Here is a 10,230-nt window from a genome sequence, read left to right on the forward strand (position 1 = left end):
TTTTTTTTTTTTTTTTTTGCCGTGGGTGGGGGAGAGAACACTGAGAGGCATTACAGTGGTAACGGGGACCAGAAATCTTTTGTATCCATATGATTCTTGGGATTCTAGCTGCAATCTTTAGTTCTTTCATGTGTTAGTAGAATCAGCCTCATAGTAAAAATCTAATACATAACAGTGTCTATTTTATAATGTTTAGAATTTTTTTTTAAAAATTCCTTGTGTGTACACTACTTTAACGCTGTTAACTGGGCAAATCTTTCACACTGGTGGCTCTCTTATATTTATCCAGAATGGGGGAGCAGCTGGCCTAATTAATCCCATCACAATGTCCCCCTCAGTGGTTTTTCTGATGTGTCCCTTGAATCTCTCTATATATTATGTGCCCTTTGGGACAGGGACCATCTTTTCATTTTAGTTAGTTTTTATTTGTTATGTGAACTGCTTTGAGAACACTTTTTGCTGAAAAGTTTATGTATAGGGGTGTGTGTGTGTGTGTGTGTGTGTGCGCGCACACACATATAGTAGTAATTAACACAGAAACTTGAGAAGCTCGTGTGAATTATGCCCGCTCTGTTAAATGTAAGAATTTAACCCATGACCACTGCAATACATGAAACTACTGTAGGAATGAAAGAAGAAAAGCTGCTGTTGAATTTGTTAAATGTGTTCCTTTTTGTGTAAGGATATGTTTGATTAAAGGTTATTTGTAGTGACTATCTTAATGTAATTTTTGTTGAAGGTTCATATGTTAAAAAAATCAAAACAGAAACAGAAAAAAACTGGAAATCTAAAAGACTCAAGAACGGAGAGCATGTCCCTTAGTGAAGTGGGACGCTGATGGAAGAAGATATTCACACAACAAACATAGCACACCTACTGTAGATGGAGTGGACCTGCCTGATGAAACTGTGTTGCACAGTTCAGGTTAAGAAGGGTTGCTTTTGAGCCTGCTGTTCTATTCCATATTTGTTGTACAGTGCCTATCCTGTGGTTGACATGAGATATGTGTGTTTGCATCACTGGTTGACCAGGGGTATTTGTATTAGGTAGCTTTTTCATAAACCATTCATAAATTTTTGCTTTACACAAAAAAGCTAATAAAGTAGAGATCCCACTATGCTGCACTTCTAAAACTACAGTGGTTTTCCCCCTCCCCACCTTTTAACCACTTTAGAGCCACTTGCTTTATTTTTTTTTTAAGGGGGGGGTTTAGGATTCCTTTAACTAACATTCCCTACGCAGTGTTTAAGCTACCCCAGCATTCTCAAAGGGGAAATGAAGAGATGTTGTTGATTCTTCTGTGCAATAATACTTTAGCTATGACAAGGACAAAGTGACTTAATCCAGTGGCATGACCCATCTCTGCTGGGTGCACTGCCATTGGGTACGCATTCACTACAATGTTCCTGGCTGCTGTCAATCAAGGGAGGTTGTGCATGTAAAGGGTTCTAGTGACTCGGTCACAGGCCTTCGTTGTGCAGGTTGCACTTCCTCGAGTGATCATTGCTGGGTACGTTGCAAAGTAGTCATTGGGGCTGGGGATGTGCTCCAGTATTCCCTGTAAGAGGGAATCCCAGATGCTGTTGACTACAGCTCCCAGAATCCCTAGCTGCAGTGGGCTTTGACTGAGGATGCTGGGAGTTGTAGTCAAGAACATCTGGGATTTTCTGTTAGAGGGAACACTGGTGTGCTCCATAAAATGGTGTGCTGGATCATCTCCCACACAGAGATGTATGGTAGTTACGTCCCCAGTGTTTAATTAGTTGTACTGACGAGCATTAATAGGGGAAGAAATAATGTGTAGAACACTTTCTTTTTCCACACTACTCAAACCCTTTGAGGGGGGTAAACATCCATCTTATCATGTTTTCTGTTTTTGTAAAGCACACACTTTTTACATACACTACAAGCTTCTGGTTTTCTGCTGTATTGCACTTGCATTCCTTTTGCATAATTTTGACCTCTAGTATGATATTCATAATTTCATTCCCTGAACCTTTTTTTCTTTCAACTTACTATGAACCTGATGCTGGCAAACAGAATGCCAAATCTAGGATTTGTTGTTATGACACAATATAGTAAACTAATGTATTTCAGTATCCATTAGATATATTAAGTACAGATAGATTAAACGGAATTATGCATTAGTTTATTCTCTGTTGAAGAACTGATACAGCCCCCCGCCCCCAATCACATCCTCTGATCTCTGGCTGTGTTTTATATTAGGTATTGGATGAGAAATGGGTATCATTAATGTTGGTGTGCAAAAAAAAAAAAAAAGTCCAGAGAGGTCCTTGCTGCTAACTATTCTTTTATCAGTCTTTAAGGCCAGTGATGTGGGATACTCTCTGCTCACATCTTTTCATTTTAGTTTCACTTACTGGCATTTGCTAGTGTTGGAAAGGACTCTCTAGAACTCCTAACTCTTTTCATTGATTAACCTGACTGTATGTTCACAGTATCTTTCTGGGACTAGAAACAACAGAAGGAAATGGAAGCAAGTTAGCTGGTGAGTTTAGTTGTAGCTTTGATAAATCTAATGAAAAGTATTTTTTGCAGAACCCTGTTTTTCAGGGTGGCTCACTTCCTGAAGTTCTACCATATTAAAGAGGAAATATGATTGCCCCTGAATAGCACAACAGGAGCAGTAGCACAAAAGCCAGTCATCATCGTTAGATGTTGGGCTGCATTTTCCAGATGGTGAAAAGTGCACAGTCTCGGAAGAAAAGAGCAAGAATGAATTGCACACACTCTCTTGCACACTCACACCCCAACCATCTCCCCAAAGTTCATTGTAGCACAGCTAGGCAGAAAAAGGGCATTTGTGTGTGTTTGCTGATATCATAGGTACTATCCAGATGGTGTTTGGGCACTAGTGCCTCCCCTTTGCACTGGATCTGCAACAGTGGCTCTGCTTTGCAGCACCTATCACTGTTTTACCAGCAGTTCTGATTAATGGCATGGATGCTGTTTGGAACAGCCATTCCCTTGCAGCAGGAGTGCATGCTAGAGCATTGTCATGTTGGGGTTGCAGCCGCTACGGCCAGAACAGGATCTGGAAGGTAGATTAAATGGGCTGAGCCAGTGAGCCCACACATACCAGCACTTAAGTCTCACACTGCTTCCAGTGCCAGCTGTGGATTTGTTTTTCTGCATGCACTAGGTTTTCACAAAGGCTCTCTTTACCCACTTTATGCCACACAGCTGTGAACAAAAATGCTGTGACCTGCCTGCAAGGAGGAGTACTCTCTTGAATGGGAAAAGGCTGGATGCTGCTCCTTTGCCATGATGCTTTATGCCATCTGTCTTCCATGTTTTTAGAGCAGATTGTTGTCTATGTATACTTCCACACCACCCAGAGCAAGACTTGGGGAATGGTGCATATTTTGTAAAAAGCGATTCTTACAAAACTTGCAGTTGCTTAATTTTCTTGAAAAATCCTCTGCTTCCCCCAAGCAAACCACAACTGATACACTTAAAGCAACTTTTGTGCATCTCTCTTTGTACTGGGAAATGCAATGTTTGTTGGCATGATGGCATGTGTGTACACATGCATGTTCTGGGCAAGGAGAGTGGTTGTGTGAGAGAGCGTCAAGGAACAGGGAGCATGGTCTGATCCTTCAGATTTTATGTTATCCCCTGCATTGATAGTGTATTCTTATAAATTTAATTTCTATCCAAGTGATGTGTCAGCCTAATAATAATATAGCAAAGAGCTTTCATTTTAAAGCCCTAAATTTTAGTCTTTTGGACTATTTCAGCGGAAGATAGTCTTAATGTAAGCGTGTGTCTCTCTTGCAGATTGTTTCAGTTTTAAGACAGACTGGAATCCAAAGAATTATTATGAAACTAGATCTGGATAACTAAGGTGGCTTTAGACTTGTGTTTCTCTAACTGAGGCCACCTCTGCTCCCTAAGTGACAAGCAGACAACTTTAAAAATGGAGGAGACTTTCAGTCGCTGTTGTGATCCACAGGAGTGGCTCGTCCATGAGGTGAGGAGAGGAGACGGCCTCCAGCGGTGCCTGTGCCATGAGGTGGTGAGTGTGGGCATCCTGTGTGCCTCCCACCACCCTCAGGCGGCACCTTACCTGCCTGGTTGTCCCCCTCCTCCTCCCACTCCTACTGGCCAGAGTGCGGTGCCAGATTGGCATCTTCCAGCTAGCAAGTCAGCTTGAATGGCTTCCCTTCTCTCTTTCTCCCTCCAAGCAAGAGAGAGAGGAAACCATCCAGGCAGCTAGTGAGTCACCTGCAAACTGGGAGATGCTGATGGGCAACACATACCTTGGTGCCACCCTCCTCATGCCACTGTTTTGGTGCCAAGGGGCATGGCCAGCATCCATGGACTTGGTGTTGTACTGGGAAATGGAATGTTTGTTGGCATGATGGCATGTGTGCGCACATGCATGTTCTGGGCGGGGAGAGTGCGTTGCCCCAAGCGGCACCATTGCTTGAGCACTAGTGATCCAGCACAACGGCCTACTGTTTAGAGTGGGGGAAAGTGAAAAATCCCACTGGGGACATGCAAGCCCTCAAGCATGCCTGAAGTACCTTTTTGGGTCCTGGTTTTTCATGCCAGTCTTCAATAACAGCTGACATGGAACCCCACCTCCCTCTCCACTGGGCATGATTCAGCCAAACGTGTGCATTTCTAGATCTTGTTAGTTTCAGTGAGAGAGATGTACGCTTCCCCCCCACAAGTCTTTCATTGAAATTGAGTAGGACTCCGAATGGTTAGTTTTGCTGATCATGTGTTTTGGATGAACATGCATCACCTCCTTCTGACTTCCCTGGCTAGAGGTTGAAAAGGCCACCACTGAATAATATGCAGAGCACACTTCTTTTACTCCTTCAGGTTCCTGCTGCAAAGCTTATACCTTCTAAGGAATCTGCGATCTTCAGTAAATCTTGATTGCTGAAGCAAAAAGCCCAGCACTGGATTTAGCATTTATGCTATTTTTAGTTGCCTCTGATTTTTACAGTACCTTGGGTATTGACAGGCCTGAGTATATTTTAGTCCATTAAAGCTCCCCCCGCCTGTGCTTTCTAAAAAAAAAAAAAAAAAAGTTTACATAGATCTATAAATGGAGTGTGCCTTTTCTGGAAAAGCTCAAGCTCAGCAGCACTTAATAACTTTTCAGTTTTTTAGGCATGCGATATACCCAGCCTTTTGGAGTATTTTGATGAGTCCTAGTGCATTCAGGATATCTTATCAAATCTGTTTCTTTTCTGGATGTTTTAATCGATGCAAACCATTCCAGTAATTTGTATTACACCATTGCTGAAAGTTATTTGGATTGAATAGCAGGGGTTCTAAAAATTAAACCCCATGGCTTACACCTTGTATCCTTAAATGGTGTGCTTTTATAAAGCACTGTGTTGATGGCATCTGGGCATTAAAGATATATTAGTTTTTCATTACAAAAGTTCCCATTCAGTACCGTGGGCAATGTGCCTCAACCCTTTTCTTTAGGGTCTGTGCAGAGATGCAGTGGATGGCCTGCCAGTTCTTAATGTTTCTCCTGAGACCAGTAAGGCAGTGGTTTCCAACCTGGTTTCCGCCAGATGTTGCTGAACTACAACTCCCAGTATCCTCAGCTATCATTTACTGTGACTGGGGATGCTAGGAGTTGTGATTCAGCAACTGCTGCAATAAGGCTTCCAATTGTAATGGCTTGATATGTGAGGCAAGCCTATTTTTCTAAGTAGGTAGGTTGCCACCACCATCATGCAGATGGTGATTAAGTCCCTGCAAACTATACCGCCTGCCCCACCCCACCCCATCTCTTCCACACATTAATTATGGTTTTGCTTTATGTGAATACTGATGTGATTCATGGTTAATGCAAACATAACCACACTTCAGCCTCTGCACTACAAGAGGACCTTGGTTCATGTTGGTGCATGTGTGTGGTGGAAGAAAGAGAACGGATGGGGCAACTTCACTTTGGAGAGGGGTGGTGAGAGAGTGCATGCTTGCAGTTTGCAAAACAAGATTTGCCAGGAGTTGGCATATCTGCACCAGGCTGTTGTCACATAGCCAGGATTGGAGCCGATTCCTGCTTGTATGCAAGCACGGGCTCACAGTAGTGTATGTGGGCATGGGTAATTTTAGAAGTGGAAATTACCATACCAGTGTCTGTGTTTACAGTTTATATACATTAGGATGCACAGACTGACTTTCAAGTCTGTAAATTGTCTGTGAAAACCTCCACCACTGGTACTTTCCTTACTGTACAAAATACTCATATCTTCATGTATGTATGAGCCTGGACCAGCATTGATAAAAATGTAACACTGAAATCAGCCTTCATTCAGGGATAATTTGGAATCACTTCATTTGTCTAAATTTCAGGCCATAAATTGTTCATGTAAAACTTAGATGTTTAGGGTTTGTTTGGGGTTTTTTGTGTGTGTGGCTTGTTGTTGTTGTTGCAAGGATCCACATAGTTTACATGCTTCCTTCATTTTGCACTTGTAAATAAGAGAAATTGCATTATATTTTGTATAGCTTATTGCAAAATGTGCATGTTGGGTTAAGAATGTTTGTAGTATTCAGTTGGAAATTCTATTTGTAGTTCTCAGTTTGTTCTAAATTTGTTAGTACCTGTCTTAACTGATTTTTTTCTGATGCCCAGCTAGAGACTAGAAAGGGAAATGCAACTACTTTTGTAGCTGATTCCATTGGCAGTTAATCAGTTGATTGAAAGTTCATTTTAAATTCACAGATAGGTTGACTGCTAAGATGTGTAAAACAGACATGTGCAGACATTCTAGCCAAAGCACCATGAGAGATGAGGATTGTGTTGGCATTACATTTGCATTGGGGCCTATGCACGCACAACCCAGTGTGGAGGCCCACACCTCGAAGGATGTGCACTCCAGTTTTGTGGTGTGTAGACCATGCTGTTTGGGCTTGCGCTGTTCCCCTTCTGGAAACCACCTCTTAACTGAAACTGCCATTTGCCATAGTGGAGAAAAGCAGGCAGCATGTGCACGCTCTCTCTCTTTGGTCTCCTGGCATGCCTAATTGCAGCTTTGGCAGGAGGAGATTTCAAGTGGAAAATGGCATAGGGGAAAGGTGATACCACCCCAGCCCATTTGTCCAGCACCACAACCTAGATCCAATTTGGGGCCACTTGTGGCTACTTTAGCACCTTCCCCCCATTTGAGAAATCTGATTGTGTAGTTTGGTCCTAGGTTTTAAACCACCAGTAGGTGGTTTACATCAGTTTGAATCCATGTGCTTCAAACTGTCTAGGTTGTGAGTTACATTGTAACTGTTCTGGAATGTATGCTGTATTTTTTGTGATTTGGGTTTTTTCTAGTTCTGCGTTGAATGTAAAGCCATTCTTTGCATTACTTACAACAGCACAACTTAACGTTTTGTAATGCATTGTTTGACTAGCAGTTTTGATGTTTACAAGATGGCGACTGTTGATTGTAAACTTCCATATCAGTGCACTGCTTTCATTGGAAGGCTACAATGGAACTTGCCTGCTTGCTTATGACCATGAATGGAATAATTGCCTTTCTTGATTCAGCCTTCTAAGTGCAACCCTTCAAAAGCTCTAAGTGTGGTGTCTGATTCTTCTGTTAAGATGAAAGTGAGTAGTTTTTATTGCTTTGACAAAACATTGAATAGAATATTTCTAACAAGAAGGTTTATATTTTCTGAAGATAATTTATAAGGAAGGTTTTATATGCAATTATAATAATGTTAATATAAATTCTAGTCCAAATATTCATTATAAACCAATATATAATAAACCTACCTATTTCAAGGATTATTTCCCATCAGTCTTGCTAAAAGGTGCATATGTAGTGTCCCTTAATGCTGCATTTTTTATTTCTTGCAACATCCATGCAATGCATGCCACATTTTATGCACAAATATTGCTTCCATGCAGAAAAATTGCATGCATGCAGGTGCTGAACATACATTTTTCTGTGTGTGCACATATGGTGAGAAGCCCTGATTGGTGCTCAGAGGCACATTTTTGGGTTGCACTGATCATGCACACACAATGAAAACTGGCATGTGTGAAGTAGCCCTTCCAGTGAGGAGGAGATTTTTTCCATGCAGTGTATTGCTTTAATTGCATAAATCATGCTTGATCTTTCACACTTTCTCATAGCTGAGAACACAAAGAGCTGCTTAACTTTGAAATTTCCATATATGTATTTCTTTAGACAGGAATGTGTCTCAGTCAGTGGTTATCAAACTGGCCAAATCTGTCTGCTCTCGCCACTCTGTACAAACTGAGAATGAGCCCTTGCACACACCATATACTCCCTTGCATGACAACCGGTTGTGATGGGCAAGCTGTCTTTCAGAGATATTCGTCTGCCTTTAATGTTTATCTCACTGACTGACTGAGGAAACCCCTGATAAGTTTCTGAAAAACTCTAGGGTTCTGCCAGAACAGTTTGAAAACCACTGTTTTGAGTTCATGGGCAAATTTCTATTGTCTGAGCTTAATATTTTGTAACTGTTTTTTGTGTGTAACCATCTGTTTAAACCAAATTGGTTTTCAGTGGCCTTTCCTGAGTCCATTCACTCCTTACAATCCTAACCAAATACATAAAGGGGATGTATACCTTTTAATGCTACAGAGACCAAGGGTTGTTCCAGCAGTTTTCCAAATAGCAAGTGTTTATGAAGAAATGTTAAGAAATGAGTAAAAGTATTGTTGAGTGAGCAAGTGTGAATTATTAGAAACAGAATTTAAATCATTCTTATGTGTCATTTTGCTTCATTCTATCATAATTACTTAACGGAGATCTAAACTCACTCTAGCTTACATCAGAGAGAAGCAAAATATAAACTGACCAGTTGAAACTGCAGACTCTTAAGGGCATATCTACACTGCAAACTTTATTGGTTTATATACCAATTTAACTGTCATGGCTTCTCCAAATAATCTTGAGAATGGTGATTTGATGAAGGCCCCGAGGATTCTCTGTGGAGAGCCCTAACCCCTCTCACAGTACTTTAGTCCTCAGGATTCCCTGGGGAGAAGGTAGAGTGACTACCAAACCAATTTGTCTGTGGCTAAACCAAGAGAACCAAGATCTTTCTTGGGAATGAGAATAAGAGCAGGTATTACTATCTAAATATATTCTGTACACTAATGTTCACTTGTGTGGTTTAATCATGATTTTAACTGGATTGTAAAACATTTACTTGCTGTTCTTAGTTAATGCAGTGGTTCTCGTACCATGAGGTGGGGGCAGAACTTCCAAAAAGATCAAGGATCCTGATCAGGAAGAGCCAGAGACAATAGCCTCCTAGCAGCAAATGTTCCGTTTGCAGACACCAACACTTCTATGCTAATCCATGGCAGCTATAGAGAGGCAGGGGATGGAATGCAGCTTTTGGCCACTTTCCCTGTTGGCTTGGTTTAGGTTTAAGATGATCTGTTGGAGGCCTTTTCTAATGCTAGTGTTGGTTTGGTGCCTCATCTACAGACAAGGCAGTGGGTTCTGTACACAGAGCCTTTGTGCAAGGATTTTGTGCTTGGTGCAAGGACCTGCCAAAGAGATGGCTCAAAAGACACAGGGAGTTTAGAAGGGGGCCTGTTTCAGAACACTTGAGAGAGACCAGGTTATTGCACTGCATTCAACTAGGCCTTTAAATAAGTTGGGCAAAATTTAGTAGCAAATATCTTAAGTGTCCCTAATTATGCCAGTGTAAGGCAAAGCTGACAACCTTGGAATAGTTTGCCTCTTGTGTAGTGCTTGCTCTTTGCAGTGTTTGCTTAATAATTCTCTCAAGAGTAATTGTAATATTATAACCATTGGGTGAACACTATTTCCACATTGTGTGCCTCAACGGAAGCTAGAAATGCACATCATACTTGTTCCTGCATCTTAAAACAGGGTTTTATTATGTACTTCCGTTTCTAGCTGTCTGCCTTGCAAGCCTCTTTTCTTGTCTTTTGAGTAATCAGTCCTAAAATGTAATGACTAAAAGGTATTTATATGGTGTGCTCTTTCTTTTTGAATTTAAATATCTATTTGTCTTCAGAGTATATTCTTAGGGAGATTCTGTATATATTTTTGCTATGTATTTGTGTTTTGTTTCATTTTTGATTGTATATTTTGCACTGATTTAAAATCATTATGTCTTAAGTGCTTTGTGAATATTGGACATCTGATTAGAATTTGTCTGTGACAAATATAACAGCTAACTTCTGTTATGCTCTGGATAAAGGTGTCAGTTGTGTGT

At 41.1% G+C, this 10,230-nt stretch overlaps 1 protein-coding gene across 1 annotated transcript in view; it reads left to right on the top strand.

Moving 5' to 3' along the window:
- The window catches only part of DGKQ (diacylglycerol kinase theta), a 105,052-nt gene extending 94,838 nt beyond the window's left edge, over positions 1 to 10,214 (top strand). Inside the window, exon 23 of the mRNA XM_053290593.1 lies at positions 740 to 10,214. Within this exon, the coding sequence (XP_053146568.1) occupies positions 740 to 838 (99 nt within the window). The 3' untranslated portion in view covers positions 839 to 10,214. The remainder of the gene's footprint in view (positions 1 to 739) is intronic.
- The last annotated feature ends 16 nt before the right edge of the window (positions 10,215 to 10,230 follow it).

The sequence above is a fragment of the Hemicordylus capensis genome, chromosome 2, assembly GCF_027244095.1.
Source record: "Hemicordylus capensis ecotype Gifberg chromosome 2, rHemCap1.1.pri, whole genome shotgun sequence".
Taxonomy (NCBI): domain Eukaryota; kingdom Metazoa; phylum Chordata; class Lepidosauria; order Squamata; family Cordylidae; genus Hemicordylus; species Hemicordylus capensis.